General features: G+C 46.2%; 1 protein-coding gene across 2 annotated transcripts in view; it reads right to left on the reverse strand.

The window, feature by feature from the left end:
* Positions 1 to 22,665, reverse strand: part of WIPF3 (WAS/WASL interacting protein family member 3) — a 77,405-nt gene that overhangs the window by 40,818 nt on the left and 13,922 nt on the right. For both annotated transcript variants that reach the window (XM_037041224.1, XM_037041223.1), the window contains exon 2: positions 12,375 to 12,524. In XM_037041224.1, the coding sequence (XP_036897119.1) occupies positions 12,375 to 12,467 (93 nt within the window). In that variant the 5' untranslated portion in view covers positions 12,468 to 12,524. The remainder of the gene's footprint in view (positions 1 to 12,374; positions 12,525 to 22,665) is intronic.

Consider the following 22,665-nt stretch of genomic DNA (forward strand, 5'->3'; position numbering starts at 1 on the left):
TCATGGCACAAAAGTAGCTCCTTTACCAGCCCTCTGTTGTCTTTGCACCAGGGGCCCTTGAGCCTAAGAAACGGGCCCTGCTGGGCCATTCTGCCCTGGGTGCCAAACCCCGAGGGGCGGCTGCACTGTGTCCTGTCATAGATCTGACCCCTGGTGTGGTGGCCCTTTTCCCCCTCCCAGTCAAACCAGTAATAGTTTCAGAAAATGTGACTGCCCATAATGCCGAAAGGGCAGAAGCCTTTATGTCACAGCTGTGAGGTTATAAAACGCCCTTGAGGGCCTGTGGTCTGACCTCTTAGAAATCGCTGTTCACCTGCTTATGAACCCACAAGGTTTTAATTTTATTATTTTTTTAAGCTGTCACACACTTTCCAAGCTATCTCCACACCCGAGGGTTTGCCTCAGAGCTGTTTTTAATGTTCCTTTCCCATCCCCTCCCTCTGGTGACCCTTCAGCAAACAACCGCCAGAGGCATTTGGTCAGGGAGGAGGAATGGTGAAGGTGAACATTCCTCCGTATCTGGGTGACCTTGGGACTGAGGAGAGTTGCTGGCTGGGAAAGCTTTGCCTTAATAATTCCCACAAGTGTCCTTGGTGCTTTTTCTGAGGGGCAAACACCAGACAGGGCGAGATGCCCTTGTACCAGGACCAGAACAGTAAATGCAACAGTTTCATAAGCTGCTGTTTGTTACCTGCTGTTCACACTAGGCCTTGAGGTTGACTTAGAAATGAGGTAGCATGGGACAGTGTGGTGGCTGTCTCACCGCTTCTTTGACATCCCCTGCCAAAGTCACTTGCATCACGTCTCAGTCTTAGGAGAAAAAACCCAAACATTCCATAAATCAACTCAGTAGTTACCGATGACACCTCCTCTGTAGGGGGGTCACACTGGAAATTTGACCATTAGTCTCTAGGAAAGGTAGGAGCCAGATTACTGGGGGAAGGAGGCCAGACAGAGCTTCTCAAGCAGATGTTTTGTCCCTACCTGGGTCTTATTTTTAAAGATTAAAAGCTTTTATCTGAGTCTCAAACATCCATCTGAATTAGAGACACCATGCTATATAACTCTCTCCTTGGTTCTGCCAAGTTGCCTCTCTTCTGCATATTTCGAGGCTGTTGATGTCCATGGCATTTTTTGTGATGGAAAATTAACACACCCGGAAGTTGCGTGTACAGTGAGCACCTACGTGCCACCCTCCAGCTCAACCAACGATCGGCTCACAGCCGGTCCTGTTCGCTCTGCACCCCGACCAGCGTTTCTCTGATTATGAAGAACGGGTATCTGCCACTGGATGGCATCCAAGAAAAAAGCTCTTTAAAATGTAACAACAGTACCATTAAATAGAATTGACTATAATTTTTTAAGTCAACCAATCCCCCCTCAGTGCATGAATGCTCCCAGTCAGCAGAGCCAGGCAGAGAAAGATGGAGCCAGGCCCACAGGACATTTGCCTTTGCTCACACAGGGGCTCAAGGCCAGGAGATCTAGAATTCTTGCATGAGCATCACTGATAAATCTTCCAGAGACACCTGGCCATCCCCTTGGCAGCCTCCGGGTCTGCGGCTGCCGAAGCTGCTTGTGAAATGACAACTCCAAGGGCAGCTGAGGCAGCAGAGCCCCCTCTAATGTTGAAGGTATTTGCGCCAGGCTGCCATTTTCACTGGATGGGTCCCAAAAAATCAGCATGTTGCCCTCCCTCACCACCTCCAACTCTCAGCTGAGGGCTCATCGCTCCAATCTGTGGCTGATTCCCGGTACCTCCCACCGCCCCGTGGACTCAGGCCACTGAACTCGGTACGAGGCACGGCAGAGGAGAGAGCTGTCCAGCTCCTCAGAGTCCCGTTCCAGTGGCAGGTCCTGGCAGAGGGGACTGGAATGCTGAAAACCTACAGTGGTCACCTCTGCCCACCTGTTTTTGGACTATTTTCCAATGACTGGCCTAACTTTTAATAAATCAGCCTCCTTACCTTGACTTCGACTTCTGTTGGGTGACTTCCCAGCCTGCACTGACCACGGGGGCCTGTGCCCTCAGTCTACCAGTCCTAGATCTGATTACTTGCCCAGCTGGTTCCTGGTCCCTGAAGTAACAGGGGCAACCACTGACTAAGGTGGCCTTGGGTAAACACAGCTGCTTTGGTTACCATTAGGCCCTCACAACAACCCTGCGATTTGTGCATTCAGCACATTTTCGCAGAATGTCTAGAACATGCCAGGTACTGCTCGGTGCAGAGGATGCACCGGGAGCAAAACCGACAAAAATCCCTGCCTTCATGGAGCTTCCATTCCCAGAGCAGGGTGTGCTAGGAGGTGGCGATTACTATTCCCATTCACAGATGAGGGAACCGAGGCTCGCGGGGACTAAGTCATTAGCTCGACATCCCACGGCACAGCAGGGGTGCAGCTTCTAATCTGCAGGACTGGAACGCCCACGCGTTTTTGCTTTGAACATACCACGCGCATCATCCGCGATCCCCGCTGAAACCCAGTGGGGCACAGTGGGCACCGAACGCGTGCGGTGGGGCACAATCTCACCTTCACACCTTCATGTTTTAAACGAGGTGGGAGCTGCGTGGGTGGGATCCTGCTCTCACCAGCTTGAAATCACCTTCCAACTCCTCGAGGGCGAACAGACCTCATGAAAATGGAAATGGGTTACCACCCATACAGAATGGGTGTACCGTGTTGCTTTCCTGATTTTTAAATTATGTAAAGCCAAGGTACAAGCTCTATTCTCTTTGAAAACAATGACTGCATATTGGCATGGGCAGAGTTGTGCCAAAAGGGCATTTTATGGCTTTTAAAATGACACCTGGGTGTTAACTTTTGCTATCCCTAAATTTGTTCCTTCAGATAGAACTGCATTTGGTTTGTAAAATCTTCTTACTGACACTTGAATGTGTTGGTGGTGTTCTGACAGGACCCAGGGTAGAATGTGTTCTAGCTTTTGGGCAGGTGGCAGATGGGGTGTTGTGGCTGGTTAGCTCACAGAGGGTTTTCCTTGTGAATTATAATATCTTCGCCAAACTTATCAGTGCGGGAAGTAGAGCTAGGAAACGAGTGCGCATCTTGCACCCCGTGCGGGCCTGGGCACAGATGCCCCACCTAGCGTCATTCACGAACTGCTAGTTGGCCCTACATTCCTCTCATCCCTCCACCCATCTGTTCAGGGGAGATCTCAAAGCACTGAGGCACAGTCAGCACCTGAGGCTCCAAGAAGCAAGCTCAGGGTAATTCATTTGGAGGACAGGAGGGCTCCTGAAAGATGAGACATCAAGGGTTCCACATGTGAGAAATCTGTAGTGATGAAGCAACACAAAGTACAAAAGTCTGGTCTGGGGTCCTGGCTGGTGTAGCTCAGTGGATTGAGCGCGGGCCTGTGAACCACACGACCGCGGTTCGCAGTCAGGGCACATGCCTGGGTTGCAGGCCAGTTCCCGGTTCCCAGCAGGGGACGCATGAGAGGCAACCATACATTGATATTTCTCTCTCTCTCCTTCCCTTCTCCTCTAAGGTAAATAAAATCTTTTTTAAAAAGTTATTTTTNTTCAGGGGAGATCTCAAAGCACTGAGGCACAGTCAGCACCTGAGGCTCCAAGAAGCAAGCTCAGGGTAATTCATTTGGAGGACAGGAGGGCTCCTGAAAGATGAGACATCAAGGGTTCCACATGTGAGAAATCTGTAGTGATGAAGCAACACAAAGTACAAAAGTCTGGTCTGGGGTCCTGGCTGGTGTAGCTCAGTGGATTGAGCGCGGGCCTGCGAACCACACGACCGCGGTTCGCAGTCAGGGCACAAGCCTGGGTTGCAGGCCAGTTTCCGGTTCCCAGCAGGGGACGCATGAGAGGCAACCATACATTGATATTTCTCTCTCTCTCCTTCCCTTCTCCTCTAAGATAAATAAATAAAATCTTTTTAAAAAGTTATTTTTTAAAAAAGGTCTGGTCTGGGGACAACCAACTGCATTCTCAGCATTTCCATGACCGAGCAGTGATCAATGACTAATCCTGTGGTCACTGGATTCAGGTTCTCACCTCATCAGAGGCCAAGACCAGACGGGCTAATTCTGTGCAGCAAAAGCTCAGTGAATTTGCCTGATGGCTGGGTCAAGGTTAAAGATGCAGTCACCTGCAGTTCCTGAGCTCAGAGGCATTTACTGCCCCCACTGCACCCTAGTGTTGCTAGCAGCCCAGATCCCACTTCTTCCAAGCCCATCAACAGCCCAGCTGTAAACTAGAGACCAAAGGACCCTGACTTCCTCGGCATTGTTATCTGCTGCTTTGATGCTGACTCTGTGATGTTAAACCACCAGTTTTATTCAGAGGCCAACTTGCAAAATGTCTTTTTTTCTATTAAAGAGGAGGAAATAAAACCTATTTCAAAGGAAGGGGAAAAAAAAACCCCAGCAGGCAAGTGGGGGAAAATGATAGAACCTTAAAGGAAAAAAAAAGAAATGAACAATGTTAGCAAGGGGCCCTGGAGATACAGGAAGAAACCTGGGTGTGGGAGGGGAAACGATCGACTTCTGGCTTAGAGGTTCAAGGGGTGGGGACGAGGTCTATGAGAAAGGACAGTGGGGTTTCGTGGATCATAACAGGGGCTCTGGTGCCATTCTGGGAGCATCCAAACCATGGCTCTGCCAGAGTCCAGCTGTGGGGTCAAGGGTGAGTACTTTGTACCCTGTGCCTCAACTCATCCACCAAAAGAGAATCACAGTTTCAGCTTCTAAGGGTAACTGTGAGGATTAATTCATTTACGTGCTAAGCACTTAGAACAATGCAAAGCGAACGTAAGCACTGCATGAGCGTCCGATGCTAGAGGCATCGGTGCCTTTTATTCCGCCTGTACATGCAATTGGAAGCAGTAGTGCATAGAACAGTGATGCTCTCATGGAGCCCAGGGAGGGTTCCAGCGCCCCCCACTTCCAGCTGTGTGACACTGGGCACCTTAGTAACCTCTCTGTGCCTCGGTTCCCTCATCTGTAAGGTGGCCCTATTTCTGCCAGCATCAAGGCATTGTTTTAAAGAGGAATCAAGATAATCCGCATCTTGTGTTTCGCACAGTGGCAGTGTGTAATAGCCATTTGGCGGGTGCCTATAATTGCATGTTATCAAACGATCCAACTCAGCCAGTCAGTAAGCCCCCATTCCTTTTTCATTTTGAAAACCCTTTCCTCTAAGGATAAAAGTGGTAAATGCTCTGTGTAGATATTTGAGAGGACAGAGAATCATATAAAAAAAAAAGAAAACAGAAACTACCCATCCTCCGGCCGGTAGATAAGCAACCAGTGGATGTTAGCGGTGTTCCGTTGCCTTCGGCCTTTACCGGAGAGCACCAGCAGGCGGGCACATACAGTACCGTTTCGTCCTCCCTCGCTGGGACCACTCTTCTTACTCGTAGCCTGCTTGTTTTTCATGTCACATTACCTGTCTTTTATTAAACAGTCTGGGACACGTGGCTTTTACTGTCTGTCAAGTCCCCACTGCCAAGATGTGTTCACGTTTCCAGGGTCCCAGCGTCCCTCCCCCCTTTGCTTACAGCTTTATCCAGGGTCTGGGCTGAATGCACTTTCCCTTGTGAGGCAAGAATGGAAGAGAAGTTTGGGGGAAGGAGTACATGGCCCCAAAGGTCCCAGCTCCAAAAGGTGGCCCTCCAGAGGATGACAGTGTCTACATGAAGACACCCGCCCTGGGGTAGGGGAACCAGCACGCGCAGCTTGCTAGCAATCCTCGGTCACACTGGAGAGCCAGCAGGGTTGTGTGAATGAAAGCGTGGGTTGGTGCTCGTAGCTCGAGCCCACCGAGGTCTTCAGGCATCGTCCCTTGGCCTCCTACCGCCCAGCACCTTCCTGCCACATCCCCGGCTCAGACGCTGAGCGAGAGTGGCTCATGTTCCTGGGCTCCTATGAAATTTGATAAAGGCCTTTCTTTATCAAGAGCTGGCAGGCTTTTCTTGCCAAGTCCTGGGCATGATGGGTGCACAATGTGCCGCCAGCACACCACCACGAGCCTTTTCCTCTTTGTTCCTGCGGCCCCTCCCACCTCACAGATGTGAAAAAAGAAACACATTTAAATACTGCCCTGAATGGCTCTTTGGAAGCGTGAGTGGCAGGTCCTGCCACACCTCTCTCTGGTTCTTCACTGAAGCAGAGTGACTGTTTGCAGGTGCAAGCCCAGCAAACGAGAGAGGGAGAATTAAGTTTTTAAATGGACTTGAAGACAAAGGTGTAGTTTTGCAAATGTCAGGCAGAGAACAAATGTAATACTATACCCTAATGGCTTGGCCTAATGCAAAAGCCTTCTTGTCCCACTGGCCACTGTCTACCCTGGGTAAATGCCCCCAATCCCTTATTAGTGATGCTAATCAAAGCCCCAGTGTTGGGAGAATCTAAACGAATGTCAGTATTTAAGATTTTTAAGCCTCTCATTATTCCCAATGTACCAGTAAACATGCAAATTACCTTCTCCAGAGTGTAGGGTACTATGCAATTCTACTAAGCTCCCTTCCACCTAGCACCCCTTCACTCCCCTTCTCTCTTTTCGAAACCCCAGCAAACGCAAAACACTGGAAAAGGCTCTCATGGGATTTCAGATACCACTCCATTTTACATGGTGTCTTTCACAGAGTGACATGTAGTTGCATGACACGCGAGCTCCCACCTCCTGGAGACAGTGGGGGACCTTCCAGTTTAAGCCACCGCTGATATTTCCTGACACGTCGGAAAGTCCTCCTCACCGTCAGTCATGCAATCCTTAGACTGCAAGGAGAAACATTATCTCACGGAGCTGCCTGAATGCAGAGGCTCTGGCAAACAGTAAGGAGGGAACCGAACAGCCAGGGGTCACAATACGCTCTTCATTATAATTTTCCTTAAGCATTTTTAACCTTGACGCCCTGTAAGAGGCAGGCAGAAATAAATATATGGCGAGCACAGTGTCTTCTTACTTGGAAGTGTTGCCTTTCATGGTGAATAAATGGTTATCAAGCCAGTTTCCCTTCTGTTTTAAAAGAAAGAATGGTTCCCTCCTTAGGAGGTTTGAGCTGGAACAGCAACATTAAAAAATAACGCTGCAAAACCTTAGGAATCTACTTTTCAAAGAAATTCATGCGGTGGCCACACCCCTGCTGTAAGGCTTGGCCTCGGCAACCTCACTGCAAAGGACTTGTCAGCTGGTCAAGGGCACACATATTTCTTTCCTCTGGTGTAGACAGTGTCATGTGACAGTGACGAGAAAAGAAATCACAGGCTGTCAGCTTATTCTCTCCTCTTGGACACGACCGAGAGGTCAAAGCAGATTTTAAAACAAAAGTTCAGTGAAATTCTGCTGCATTTCAAAAATCATGCCCACTGTATTCTTTTTTAGGTTTTTAAGAGAGTTACATCTTGTAACCAAAGTGACAGTAATAATTTAATTATAAGCGGGCCAATGCACCATGCAGGCAACTTTTGTATTGCTATCGATTTCAAATGCTTGAGAAACAGAGTAGAGCTCAGAAGACAGGGGCACGAGGGGGCCAGAATAATAGTGAAACGAGTTGGGGAGGACTGCCTGGCTTTAAGCCTGCTGCAGAAATCAGCAGGCTGCCCTGGCCTCGCTTCTCGTTGACTCCCACGTTCTTGGAAAAAGAAAAGATGTTCTTTAGAGAAGAGAAGAGAAGGAGACTGGGGTGGGAGGCGCAGGCAGGGGAGAGTAAGAGGTAGGAGGAGAAGAACACTTAGCCCTGGTCTAAGCCCCAGATCTTCCAGAGCTAAGGCGAAGCCTGATCAGACATATACAAAATGCCCTGTCTTTGCAAAGATTACATAAAATCTGCCCTGCTGGCCATGAGCATCTATGTTTAAAGTCCTGAATACTGGTTATGAAGAGGTTTAACTCTACTTCTGAGCCCTATTTACATAGCTATTCATCCATGCATGCATGCATCTACTCATTCATTCATTCATTCATTCAATGAGGGGAGTGTTTGCTGTGAGCCCAGCACTATGGCCAGAAAAGACCACAAACCATAAAATATGGGCCCTAGTTAAATAAAAGCAAAATTAAAAACTGATAAGAGCTATGAAGGGGGTTTAAATGTATGTTATAAGCTCCACTGCGGGGGGTGGGGAAGTGACGCTCCAAGGAAGTGGTGTCGTCTAAACTGGGCTGAGCAGGAAGAGTGTCCAGACAGAGAGAACAGTTACACTAAATTAGCCTCAAAGTGGAAGACATGAGGAGAGTGGCCCAGTGCGAGGTCTGAGAGGTAGGCAGGGGCCACATCGGGCAGACAGAGTGGGCTGCGGCTAAGAGGGGAGTGGGAAGTCCTTGAAAAGTGAGGCAGGGGAGTGACATGATCTAAAGCAAGATCACTGGCAGCTGGTGACCGAAGGAAGGCTGAATTAAGCCTGCTGTCTCGTGGGACAGGTGCTGGCAAACTTTTTCTGGAAAGAGCCAAATATTTTAGGCATTGTGGGCCAAGAGGAAAAATCATGGATTTTATGTAAGTACTATAAAATAACACCAAAACCCCAAATTTTCATAAAAGTTGTATTGATAACATTCAAAATATACTACTACTACCACCAAAGTATAATTTTAAAAATGCAGGTCGACTAGTAGCAAAAATAGAATTTGGGAGGGATAATAAGGTATTTAATTGGTGTTCTGTCATTACCATAAAATTAGCCACAGATAATATGTAAATGAATGAGCATGGCTGAAGTCCAATAAAACTTTATTTATGAACTGAAATTTGAATTTCATATAATATTCATATGTCATGAAGCATTACTTTTCTTTTGTTTTTTTTCAACCACTTGACAATGTAAAAACCATTGTTAGTCTGCAGGCTGCATAGAAACTGGACTACGGGCTCCATCCTAGTTTGCCGATCTCAGACGAAGAAGGTCCCACGTTCGGGACATGTCCAATTGCTTGCATATGAGTACATTCATTTGGGGAAGATTACTACAGGGTGATGCTAGCTATTATTTGTTGCCTCCCAGCAAAAGGCTTATGATATAAGGTCCTTCTCTTAGAGATAGATTTGATCCACATTATTATTATTATTTCTCACCCAAGGACCTTTTTTCTTTGCTTTTAGAGAGAGATGGAGGGAGAGAGAGAAAGAGACATCAATGTAAGAGAGAAACATGGCCTCCCAAACACACCCCAAGTAGGAACTGGACCCGCAACCTAGGCACGTGCCCTCACCGGGAATCGAACCCATAACCTTTCGGTTCACAGGATGACACTCCAGCCAACAGAGCCACATGGACAAGGGCAGCTTGATCCACCTTAAAGCAATATTTTCGCTTTGTAATTAGAAGTAATTGTGGGTAACACCTGGAATTCTGTGAACATACCATTCCCCTAAAACTTTTCACTAAGTGGTTCTAGCTTTTATAGATGACCCTTGCTTGAGGCAATCATTATACTGGAAGTTACAAAATGATTTTGATATGATTTTTAATGTTTGCCTAGTATACCATTTGTGGATTACATAATTATTTATTTATTGAATTGCCCGGTATTAAAAATTTAGATTTCCTACTCTTTCTTTTTTTGTTTGCTATTACAAAGTAATGTTCTTATTAATATCTTATGGCTAACTATTTACATACATTTTTAGTTAGTTACTTAAGAAAAATTACTTAAGTGAAACTGGGTCATAGAGCATACCCAATTTTTAAAGGGATTTGATCTGTGTTAACAAATTTTGTTTTAGGGAATTAGACCAATTTTTGCTCCCATTAAGGGCGCTTGGTTCCTAATACTCCAGCCAACATTTAAAAAGTACTGTCACCGAACTAATAGATGAAAATGATTTCTCATTATTTGAACTCACGTTTATTCAATGGTGGTGAGGTTGAGACATTTGTATCTCTTCCACCCCTTCACACCCTGTGCCTCATTTTCCATTCATCCTTTCCCTATTGATCTGTAAGAGTGCTTCATGCAGTAAGGATGCTAATTCGTTGCCTTAAATATGCACTGTAAATATTTTTCCAAGGTTGTAGAAAAAGATATTTTTTTAAGTATTAAAATTTGCATGGCTATTTTTTTAAAGATTTTATTTATTTATCTTTAGAGGGGAAGGGAAAAAGAGAGGGAGAGAAATATCAATGTATGGTTGCCTCTCAAGCATCCCCTGCTGGGAACTGGCCTGCAACCCAGATATGTGCCCTGACTGGGAACCGAACCAGTGACCCTTTGGTTCACAGGCCCACGTTCAATCCACTGAGCTACACCAGCCAGGGGTACATGGCTATTTTTATCCTAAATTGATCTGCTCCTCCATGAGAAAGATGGCGAAAAAAAAAAAAAAGGCCCTGGCTGGTGTAGCTCAGTGGATTGAGCATGGGCCTGTGAAGCAAAGGGTCACTGGTTTGGTTCCCAGTCAGGGCACATGTCTGGGTTGCAGGCCAGGTCCCAGTAGGGGGACACATGGGAGGCAACCACACATTGATGTTTCTCTCCTACTCTTTCTCCATCCCTTCCCCTCTCTCTAAAAAATAAATGAATAAAATATTTTTAAAAAAGGAATGGGGAGGGAATGCAAAAAATAAACAAATATAGAATTATTTATATTTATTTAAGCATCTTTCAAAAAAATCCCTAATGAAACAAAAAATTTTATCAAAACTAAAAATTCTTTTTCTGTTTATTATATTATTATATAGCCAATTTCACTGTGTTTTAAATCCATCATTCCGTGTCTATTCTTCATAATCAGCGCAATTACAAATGTAATTTTTAATTACCACTATGGCATAATGCATTTTTTAATTAACAACATGACATAACACATGTAATTTAGTGCTCATAAACCACTTAAGATCTAATTTTTTTCACCAGAATGCTGTATTTTGCTGGATATAAAGTGTTCCCCGTATAATGTACACCCACGTTTTTTGTGCACATTATTCAAAGGATTATCCCACCTATTATTACAGCCTTGGTGTGCAACCATTATGCCCATGCATCATGTGCATCCTTATTTTTACCTCAAAAAATTGGGCAATAAAGTGCGCATTATACCGGGCAAAATACAGTAAATGGCACTGCTGTGCACATCCTTGGAAAAATTCTTTTTGGTTCCTTTAGAGTTAATTATTAAGTCGGTTTCAAAATTAAAATGACTGGATTACCAGGGGGGAAAGTATGATATGCTCAGGTCCATTGTTTTCTGCCAGAGAACACTCCAGAAAGACTCATTCAGCACCGAGTCCCAGGTATTTGGGTGTCGCCAGCAATGTTTTAAAAAAGGGCTTACTTCTTCAAATCCCCAATAATACAGGTTTTGATCAGTTTACTTATTCTGGCTAAGTGTATGGGTGTATTGTGGTGTTGAAGGGACTGTAAGTTTCACGTCTCGGTGCATGCAAAGGTGACATCACAGGGGTGACAGCCCACAAATACATGCACTATCACCATGGCCCACGGCCGTGTGCCGGGGCCTCAGGCCCTCCCTCCATAACCGGTCCTCCCAGGGGTCATGTCACCCGCACACCTGAGGAGAGGTGTGCACAGTGGGGGAGGAAGGCAGGTGAGGCTCCATTCCCGGGCTCGGCTGACTTGGCTCCTCTCATCCCTACCAGCCCTGCCTCTGCGTGCATATCGCCGTGACAGCCAAATCTTTCATCTTCCACTGAAAACAGGAGACCTCTCTGTCTGACTCAAAACATCCTGCAATGCTCAGAATAGCCTCACACAACAAAAATGACCTGGCCCCCCACATCAGCAGGGGCCCAGGTTGAGAATTCCTGTTCGGAAAGCAAACAGCCACCCTCTCTCTGCCTCTCCTTCTAAGCACAAACCCAACCATTAATCCGAGGGTATCCGGCAACACGAACTGAAATGGACTGAATTCAATCTGCTATAGATAGAGACATTTCATTTAGAGATTTCTATTTCATTGTGGCGTCTCGTATGACACTTCTCTGACTGGGGCCCAGCACTGGGCAACCAAAGCCCAAGCTATCGTTATCACCATCCAATTACACATTGGAACTTGACTTTGCAGCACGCCTCATTGGCTGTGCACTTCGGCTCGGCCTCCCCCCCCGAGGTTCCCAGGGAGATGGAAGTGTTGATTAGGGAGACTCGGGAAGTCTGTCTCGAGCAGCAGCAATTAGAAGAGGAATTATGTAGCCTTCTGTAGACAGACGACACTGAGGTTGAGGGTGGGGGACGCCACTGAGGAGGAGGGAGAGAGATAACTGGCCGGCCTCTCTCGGAACCAGACCCTGGGGCTGCTGCAGCCAACAGCCTGAGATGCCGCCAGCCATAGGGGAGCGAGGTGGTGGCTGCTTCGGAACATTTAAAACCTCCTGCTCAAGTGTATTCAGAGTAGCTCCTGCTGGACGGTAAAGGAGACAGGAAAACAGGCCTTACCGGGGGTGCTGATGGTGGGGGAGGGGGAGGAGCCCCCAGAGGTGGAGGAGGTGGAGGCAGAGGAGGAGGTGGTGGCGGCGGTGGCACCGGCATGTGTCACTGTGTTGGTGTCTCTTGCTTGTGAGTGGTCCCCAGAGAATGGTGTTGGCTCTGAAAAGGAGAAGAGATGGCTTTAAATGTGGATCTTTTGTTCACACACAGGTAACACATGTCACGCAGACATATGGATATTAAAGTTTCATTCATTTGTTCCTTCCTTCCTTCCTTCCTTCATTGAATGAATACTGAGTGTCCACTGTGAGGCAGACAGGGTGCCAAGTGCTGGAGACGGAAAGAGCAACCGGAGTCTGGTGAGAATTGGGTGATGAAACTGATAAAATGCATCTGTTTATGTATCAAAACTAAGAGGATATATAAATAGCCACACCTCACTCTGTGATTTTTCCAAATAACTGATTTCTACCTCCTCAGCATTAAATTTTTTGTTTTATCATTTCTGATGCAATTTAAAACCTATTCGGTGCATACTCTGCTTTTCCTAACCAGAGCAAATGGAAGTGAACCTTCTCCGTGTGTCACAGACTCCACGTTGCTTGCGATGCCAGTCCTGAGCAAGCAAGGCTGACAAAGGTCATTGGTCATCTTCCCGCTTCGTACCTTCAGCTCTTATTTTCTTGCTGTCTCTCTATGGTCCTGACACAATCATCAAGGTGGGGGCGTGACACTTCTCTGCAAAGGCTTCCTATCTGGTTCACTGCTGGGCATCATTCTGCACAGAAAGTTCTGTTTCGAACAGTTGGTATTGTAGGACACCTGAGTTCCAAGTAAATGTGGCATGTGTCTGCGTGGTGTGTATGTGTGCATGTGTCTGGGTGTGCATGTGTGCCTTAGAATCCATACCAAGGCACACTGCAAAGGCTTAAAACCCACACTGGAGGCAAACCCCACAGTTTACAAGAAGGAGGAAAACCATATGAGAATCTGAAAACACAGTCTAGGTAGGAACAGAAACAGACGTCAGACTTAGGCAGCAGTGAATCTGTGTTTCTGCCGTCTCGATAGTGACTGTTAGGTCAGAACGAGGCCTGTGCCTGCCTCTTCAACTTTAAAATCCTCTAGCATTTATATTATTCCATGTTAATATTTACATCTCCTAGAGGCAAAAAGCAATTATGTAACGTGGTACTTTATTCCAAATGGAGTCTACTGTTTGGCTTATTTAATGCATGCTAGCTCTCGTTGGCCGCTATGAGACAGGCTAATTTCATTAATTTCCACAGCAGTCATCTAGGGTCAGTACTTCCTTGTTTTCAGCAGGGTTAAGAATCTCCTACAATTGTACAAAAATTTTAAATGGCATAAAATAGATGTATAAGTTCACCTTTTGGTGGAAAGAGTCCTTGATAGCTTTCACAGGACTCCCATAGAGGTAATGAGCCGATCATTGTAAGAGACCATAATTTTCTTAGAAAGTAACCCTCAAAAATTACCAAAACCTCATAATTACTGTATCATTGCTCCTCCTTCTGACAGTAAAACAAGAACAGCAAGACTGAGGAAATAACAATGCTCATGAGAGCCCACAGAGTGAAACCACAGTGCGTTTGGGCAGAGGTGCGGAAGGCAGTACCACAGATGCCCCTTCCCGGTCACATCAGTGATGCTCCACTACACAGTCCAATGCACTCCGTAACGTAGGTCAGACAAGGCTGGTGTCTTATTGGCAGAGGGCTCAAGCAAGTTGGAGGAGAGCCCACAATTTAGTTGAAACAAATATAAACAATACATTAATTATATTTTAATACTTTATTTCATAGCAGGTGCTGGTTGATCCTTAATTCAGTAGCAAAAATAATTACAGTCAACAATTTATAGTAAGGATTAAAGGGTTGGCTGAAGTATTAATAGAATGAGAGAAAATATGTATGGAGGTCTCCTTACATGAGGATTTCATCTTTTATCCAGGACAGATGAGAGCAGGCAGACTTACTTTCCTTGGGGATGGACTGGATTAAAAGAGTAGCTTGAAAAACTTCAATGTTTCTTACTTAAGGGTTTCACTACTTATCAAAGGAAAAATGATCATAGAGTCCTGGTTGGGTGGCTCAGTTGTTTGGAGCACCGTCCTGTACACCAAAAGGTCGAGGGTTCAATCCTTGGTCAGGACAAATGCCTATGTTGTGGGTTCGAGCCCCAGTCGGGGCACATATGGGCGGCAATCAATGGATGTTTTTCTCTCTTAGCCTTCCTCTCTATCTAAAATTAATAAACACATCCTTGAGTGAGGATTTTAAAACATGACCATAGGAAGTAAACTTATAGAGAACTGTGGCAGGGGTATTCACATAACCCCTCAGCATACAGTGAGGTAATATTCCCCAGCCTCCTTTGCAGTTAGTTGGGGTCATGTGACTGAGCTCTGGCCAGTGGAAAGAAGACAAAAGCAATGTGTTCCACTTGTAGTCTGGCCCATATAGACCTACCCACGACAGGCTTCTGTCTCTTCCTCCAACCACTGGCTGGGCACAAAGCTCCTAGGAGTGGGCAGAGCCAGAGGATGTCAGAGTCTGGGCTCCTGACTCACTTTTTTAAGGCCATCTTCCAAACATCTGACTAGACTTTAAAAAGTAAAGTTCTACTGTGTTAAGCCACAAACAGTTTGGAGTTAATTTGTTATAGCCACGCCCTTTTAACCTACCTGACGCACGAACTAAAGAGAATACAGCCAATGTCATCACTTGAGGTAGCTATGTTTTATAACGTGGTCATGAACACTGAGTTAGGAGACCCTGAACCATTGCTCCTAGGAGACATACAGCGTTAGGTTCCCATGAACATGTAGTGATGAGATTGTTGTCACCCCATGAATATATACTCTTGTTTTACCTGTTTTTGCTTAAAGACCTTATTCATATATATTGTTGGTACATTAACATTGAACTCACACCAACAGTACTATACCTTGAGATGGAATGGGACTTATCTAATTATGCACATCTTCTCCATCAGGCACATCACAGACTTCTTGAGCTCAAGAACACCAGCCCGAACTTGAATGCGACACTTGGAGACAGCACAATCACCAACAATAAGCACAACGTGTTGAAAAGCATGGCGCTAAAACCAAAGGAGTAAAGGGCACTAGGGTACAGACAGCCTGGGAGCCGAAACAAGGAGGTAGAGTGTCACTTTGTGGGACCTCAGCAGGGAATGTCTGTGCTGGGCCACCCAAGTTTCTCCTCATTTTGTACATGTCTTTGAATGGCCACAAAAGTGCCCTTGAGTAGTGACTTTGGGGTTACAAGTACAGCTCAGCGAGTGGGTGACTAGGGAACCGTGGAGTCTGTGAATGAGGAGGACTGACTGTAATTTTTGAAACACTCCATGTGCTAGGCACCGTGTCAGGTGCTTACAATCCACAGTTTCAGTTAACCCTGTCGACGGCTCCACGGCAGACACTGACCTGTGTCAGATCTCCAACTTCTGCTCACAGAGGTTGTGCAGATTCTACGAAATTTCGTGAAGACTGCCAGCCCTGGCCTTTCTGATCCCAAACCTCATCTCTTTGTTTTACTGACCCCCTGCTTCAATTTTGCAAAGATTTAAAGACATTTCTGGGACCCTCCAGTGGAAGGGACCTCATCTGGACAAGAACAATTCTGCCACTTGCTCCCCCTGTGCTTCGTTAGCATCCCTGCTCCCCGCCTAGTTTATCCTCAGAAACCTGAGCACGATTAGGTACCACTGGGCTTCTGTCTTGCTGAAATCACAGGAATGACTTTTTCAAACTCTAAGATTAAAGGATATTTTCATATGCCATACTTGATATCTGTGAAGGGTTCTTCCTGACAAGGATAACAATTAAGCAATTGCTGAGAGAAGAATTTGTTAAAATCTGACAGTTAAGTAGAATGCAGAGCTCCAGGAAGTCACAGGCTGTACCCAGGAGCTCTCTGATGCTTTGTGCTCTCCTGATACATGGAAAAATGTTATTTTGCTCTGTAATATATGAAAAAAAAAGGACAAAAAAGCCACTCTCAAAGGCTTTCATATTGTCTCCTAATGCATGAAATAATTCTGAAGATCAGCGTGGAGATGCAGGTTAGATATTCTTGCACCGTTAGAGGTAGCAAAGGGAACAGAATTAATACAGCTTCTATGTGAGATCCCAGAAACAGGGAACGGTGTCAGACAGACCTGGGTTCTCCTTCTGCCTCTGCTTTTTCCCAGCTACGTGGCCTTGGTCAAGGCACTTAACCTCATTGGGTCTTACTTTCTTTATTTGCAAAACAGCTACAATGTTTAATGCTTAGCTTGTTATCAGGTTTAATACCAAGAGCATCTATGGAGAAGGGAAATCAGGTCCTGACATGCAGCAGACACTTAGTTGAGAAGTTGTACTTATCGCCACCCCCTACCACCACCTCTAGGCCCACCAATACCTCTGATACAAGGTGGGGTAAGGTAAGTGCTTGGGAACGCTGGCATACACTCGGACACCAGGCGGTGAGGAACAACAAGGAGGTGTTTGGTAGAAGCTGTTGCATTCCCCAGCAGGTAAGACGGTGGCCCCAGCAGGCTGGAAGCAGCGGCATGTCCGCAGAGACGAAGCCGTGGGACAAGGCCTGCTGCATTGTGTATACCGGAGTGAGGGGATGTGGCTGGAAGCACCCAGGGGCTTCAGTGACACAGAACTCCTCTGCAAGTGTCCCCTTCCCTGGGTAGGTGTGGACATCTTGCTGACGCTGCCCAGCATCTTCTGCACACTTTTCCTGGGCCTAAAGAACTTCTCACTAGTCCTGCCTCCTCCACCCAGAAACCAGGATCTCCTTTTCCCAGCATCCTTTGCAAGTGGGGAGGTGACTTGGAACCATGGACTCGGAGGTGACAGGGGATAGTGACAGGAGGCTTTCCCACAGCTCTGGCTGAGACTGAAAACCAGAGGGAATGTGAGCCCAGGACTCGCCAGATTGTCTCATTTCCCCCCAAAGACCCCAGATCCACAGATTTTCATGTGAAATTTCATGTGGAGTCCAGTTGGGAAAGGTGGGTGCCTAATTCAAAAGCATTCTGAAGAAAAAACAACCAGTATGGTACCAGCTGGATGCTGGCAATGTCAAGGGGAACACTATGTAAAGTATATGACTGTCTAACCACTAAGCTGTATACTTGAAACCAATACAAAATAAAATGGAAAATAAACTAAAAAAAAAAAAGACAGTGGACCAACTGAACATGTCTGCAGGTCACACAGAACCCAGAGACTGGGTTCTTTACCAGAGAAAGAAGCAAGTTCTTTACCAGGAGCTGGTGGGGGAGGGGGGAGGGAGAGGGGAGCTCATGGCTTCTCGGGGTAGGTGATGGACTCTCCCTCCTCCCCTCGGCTCCGCTTCCTTCCCCACCTTATCGCTTTGTCTATGCCCAATCAGTGACAGATGTGGACTGGGCTTGCCTAGTTTGTTAATATAAAAAGTTACACAGGTATATCCAGCTACTGGGCTTTGGGAGTTACTGCAGAGAGAAATAACTCAGAGTAAGCAATTTTACATACTAGTTGTTCTTCTCATACCTGCCCCCCACAAGAGTAGTTTGTCAGGTTATAGCTGTTCACAAGCAGAAAATGTGCCTATTTAAAAAATATAAGCAAAAAGGATTACTGCCACTATTGGGCAAAGGCATCTTTTGCTGGTTCTAAAAATACATTTCAATAGGAACCTGAAAAGAAGGTTCTCCACGCGCTCATAACTTTCCATGTGTTTACACTGTCCCATTGAGTCTCTTGTTTCTTTGGCTCTGAAATCAGGGAAAAAGAGCAGAGATTTCTTCCCTCTGGGCTATTCGAGGTGCAGGCTCCCCGGGAGGTGGCCCATCTCTCACTTTGAGGTCTCAGCGGGGTCCTGTCACCCACACCTGCATCACTTATTGATCAAAGGACCCTGCGGCCAGGAAGTCAACCCACATGCCCTGGAGCATAGAAGGCACAAACAAAAAAGTTCTCAAAAAGCATGTGGCAGAGGTGCCAGAGCTGGAAGTAGAATAATAAAGAATTTTTAAAAATCCTTCTCTACAGGTGATGATGAAAATGATTGAGGAATGGTCACTTCCTCTTCATTTCCGGAGCAGGAGCAGATGGGAATCTTCTGGACCCAGCCCTCTCCTGGGACTTCCTGCCTGTCATATGAGATCACCCGCCCCAGGCCCACCTCTCCTGGTTAAGGCCTTCCTTTACAGGCTACGGGGAAGTTGCTAAGCTCACTGTCCTCAATGGTATAAAGTCCTGAAAATATTTAGCCTTTTAAGGTGGTGGGGGCACGTTCGCAGAAAAGCAAGGGACAGGGCAGGGGAAATGCGAAGCACAGGATAAAAAATCATTGCTGTTTGTAAAATAAGTCAGCCCAGACACAGCCCTTCGTGTGTATGTGTCATGCCCTGCTGTCGGAACTTTTCATAACCCATTTCAGCCTCCAACACTCCAACTAGACAGATACTATTATTATCTCCATTTTTGAGATGAGGAAACTGGGGGGTTCGGAGAGGTTCAGAAAGTTGCCCAAAGCTAGCCAGTGGACCAATGGAGGAGCTGGCATTCAAAATGTAGGTTCTGATTCCCTTGGTCTGGGGTGGGGCCTGAGATTCTGCATTCCTAAGGAGTGTCCAAGTGAGGCCAACACTGCTGGTGTGATGGCTGGCTTTGAGTAGCTCTCGAATGAGGAAGCATGTAAGAAAGGCCACGTCTCCACCCTGCACCTGAATCAGAATCTCTCTCTCTCTCTCTTTTTTTTTTTTAGGGAAGAGGATTTGGAATTTATTAAAGTCACAAGCACCCCTGACTTTCATATTCATCATGCCTGAGCCATGCATGGCCACCCCTATGCAGTCTGGGAACGCTGAGCCCTGTCAGCAGAAGGCGGGGCAGCATGGTGGGGAGTGAGCAGAGTCCGGGGTTCATGAGGCAGTTCTGTGAAAAGACTTCCAAGGACTTCCACTGAGGCGCCCCCTGCACCCCACCATGATGTACCCACTGCCATCAGATGCTAAGAACGTGACCACATTTGCCATGTCCTCAGGGTTCCCCAAATATCCCATGAAACAGAATCATGAGGAGTATCTTATCAACAAGTGATTTTTTGCCCCCTAAAGTTTGAAAAGACCTATTCTAGGAGGTGGTTTGAAACAAGTTTGAAAAGACCTGTTTCTACCCTATGATGAAACTCTGCCACATACAGTCAGTTGTAAGTGACGTTCTTTGCCAAACAGGTTGTTTCTGTGGACTCATCAATTTTGGCAGACCGGTCATGAAATTGGCATCGGTACTTAGAATTGGAACTGCCACACGAAAGTGAAAGAGAAACCGACCTGAATGCCCATTCGCCTCTCATGTGGGTGACATGAAGGATTTCTGAGAACTGAGAAACGCCAGCCCCACCAGTGGCTGCTGAAGCTGAGTCAGCTCAGCTCTACCCAGATATTAAAGTTAATCAGCTCCTGAAATGCCTCCGGCATTGTCTGTGTGAGTTCTGAAACGAAGACACACTTGAACCACAATCTGGTGTGAAACCTAGTAAGTCACACCTACAATGAACTCATAAATTGCTTTTCCAAATGAGATTCTTACTGAAACACAGATCTGTTCTCAGATTATTCATTGAATTCATTATAATATCTGCATGGTCTTTGGTGAAGGGAAAATGGGAGATATTGGTAGTATTTATCATCAACTCAGGTATTTATATTACAGCTAAACGCCATGAAAATTTTGTGTGTGGATCCCAAGGGTGAAAGGAAAAAATATTGATTTCCTGTCTTTTAACTTTTTTTGCTGCCTTTGAATTCGCTAAAATAAGAACTAGGCTTATTAAAAATACATGATATTAATCACACATTTATAAGTAAGCTTCATTTTACATAACAGCTATGCTTCTGAAAAATGGCATCTCTAATTTTAGAAAGTCAAGGTATGCTTTGCATATACAAAAGAAGTTTATTATTCAACAATAACTCACAATCAATGTGATAAAAATGAGTCATTTTACAAAATAAAGTACCATCTCCCTATTTTATGATGTTAGATTTTATGGGAAGGGCTGTTTTACTCTCTAAAGCTAAGGCGGTGCCTTTTCATTTAGGATGGCAACTATTCCTGAATAGGAATAGAAATGCTGTTCTGAGCATCACTGAGAAAAAAATGGACCGACCAGAGGTGGCAGAGGGTACAAGTCTATAAGATAAGCCCGCATTTCTGAGACTTCATGTGGGTTTCCGTATTTTCACCTTATTCCTACATCTATAGCTTGGGCCAGACAAGGACCAAGCAGATTCTGGCACCTTCTGTCCCTCACAGAAGGGTGAGGTTCTGCTAGAACCTCACACTGTTAGTGGTGAAACAGCACCAGGATGTTACCAGACCTCGGTTCAGCAACCTCGGTGCTTGAGTTTGGCAAAGAAAAAATTCAGAGCCATGGAACTCCAATGATAAGAGAACATTTATCTAGAAAGTCATGGAGGGAGAAAAGGTGAGCCAGCTGGGCTGTATGGGCTCAGGAAACAAGTTACAGAGGCACAAAAAAAAAAGGAGGGGGGCCTTTGGCACTTAGGAGGAAGAAAGGCAAGGGAAGGTTCTGGGCCTGGCACTGAAACACAACTGAGGCCCAGATGTCATCTCTGGTTTGACCCCAACTCTGATCGTGGTCAGCAGACCCGAGGCTTTGTTCCTAAGATTGTTTGACGTGGTTCAGAACCTCTTTGTCTTGGGGGTTTGGGGCTTAAGGGAGTGGTTATGCCAGGGAGTGACATGAGGCTGTTCTCCAGCCCCTGCTCCTCTGCTGAGGGGGTCTGCCACATGACTAGCGGCATGCCAGGGGAGGGAAGGTCAGTGCGGCGGGGGGGGGGGGGGGGCTCTGAACCACATGACTAGTGATATGAAAGGTCAGGGGGTGTAAGCCCCATGACCTGTGATATGCGAGGAAAGGAAAGGTCACCCTGGGGGGCAAAGTCTTGTGTTTTCAGTTTTGCCCATTGCTAGGTACCCTCAGCTTTCCTCCCTGGTGACCTTCTGTACCTGGCTTATCATTCCTACTCTGCTCACATCTAACTGCCTACTCTGTCAGAATAACCTGCTGCAAGGAGCCACCCTCATCTCTGCCACCAGGCAGATTCCTTCCTATGACAGCCAGTGCAATTCACTGGCAGCCACATCTGGTCAACTGGCAAGAGGTCTCACCTCTCAGACGACAGGGCATCGCTCCCCAATGTAACATCTACTCCTTTCAAGGCTCTGTAGAGAGTCAAGTTCTAATCTTATCCTCCATTCCGCCTGACGTGTCCTATCCTTTGCACACACCACACCTATCACATTTCCTTACATACTTTTCCTTAATGGCTCCAAGTCTTTGTCCATGCCATTCAGGCTGCATGTGATGTCCTCTCCACGTGGAAAACTCCTTCTGGTCCTCTACGACACACGCAGGCACCAGCTTCTCTGCACGGAGCTCCTCCTCTCTTGGCACAGACACCTAATGCCGTAGTACTTTGCTCACAATTTTATTAGGGCACTCGGCACACCGGCAATTTTCTGTTCACGTGCCTGTGTGTCTCCCGTCACTCAACCACAGCCTACTGAATGATTCAAAGGTAGAGACTATGTCTTAGGTATCTTGGTATAGCCAAGGTCAAAGGTAATGCTAAACACCATTGCCTTGGTAGTGCTATGGGAATAAAGAGAAAACATATGCAGGGTCCGGCATAAACAGTGCCCCATTTTTATTACAAATCATAAGCATGTAATTCTATGACATACCAATATCACAGCCAAGCGTACTGTGTGACCTAGTAGGTGAAATATTCAAATTGCTTCCCATCTCATGTGAGACATTCCCTTATCCTACCAACCGCACTCAAGCAGGCCTCACTTCTGCCGGCGCCTGTACATTAGGGATCGTCAGGCCAACCACTCAAGCAAAAGATGGAGACCCACCTCAGCAGCAGAACATGAGGTAAGTTCTGGGTGAATTTGCAGAGGAAATCATCTTAATGATTATTAAAGAAAAATATTACAAGCTAAAATAAGAAGGGAAGGGAAGTGCAGGAGAAATTCCCTTCCAACAGCAGACCTCGTTATTAGTGTGGGAACAGACTCTGGAGGTTGGGGGTCTCAAAGTGTACAGTGCTCACTGGGAAAGCTTCCCCTGCTAGAAATGACGGAATCAAAGAGGGACGCTTGTACTTGGCCAGTTGGGGGAACTGGTCTCCAATTCTCACTTTAATGCCCATCTACTTCTCCATTTACAAAAAG

This window comes from Sturnira hondurensis, unplaced genomic scaffold (assembly GCF_014824575.4).
Source record: "Sturnira hondurensis isolate 20B ecotype Veracruz unplaced genomic scaffold, ASM1482457v3 Scaffold0002840, whole genome shotgun sequence".
Taxonomy (NCBI): domain Eukaryota; kingdom Metazoa; phylum Chordata; class Mammalia; order Chiroptera; family Phyllostomidae; genus Sturnira; species Sturnira hondurensis.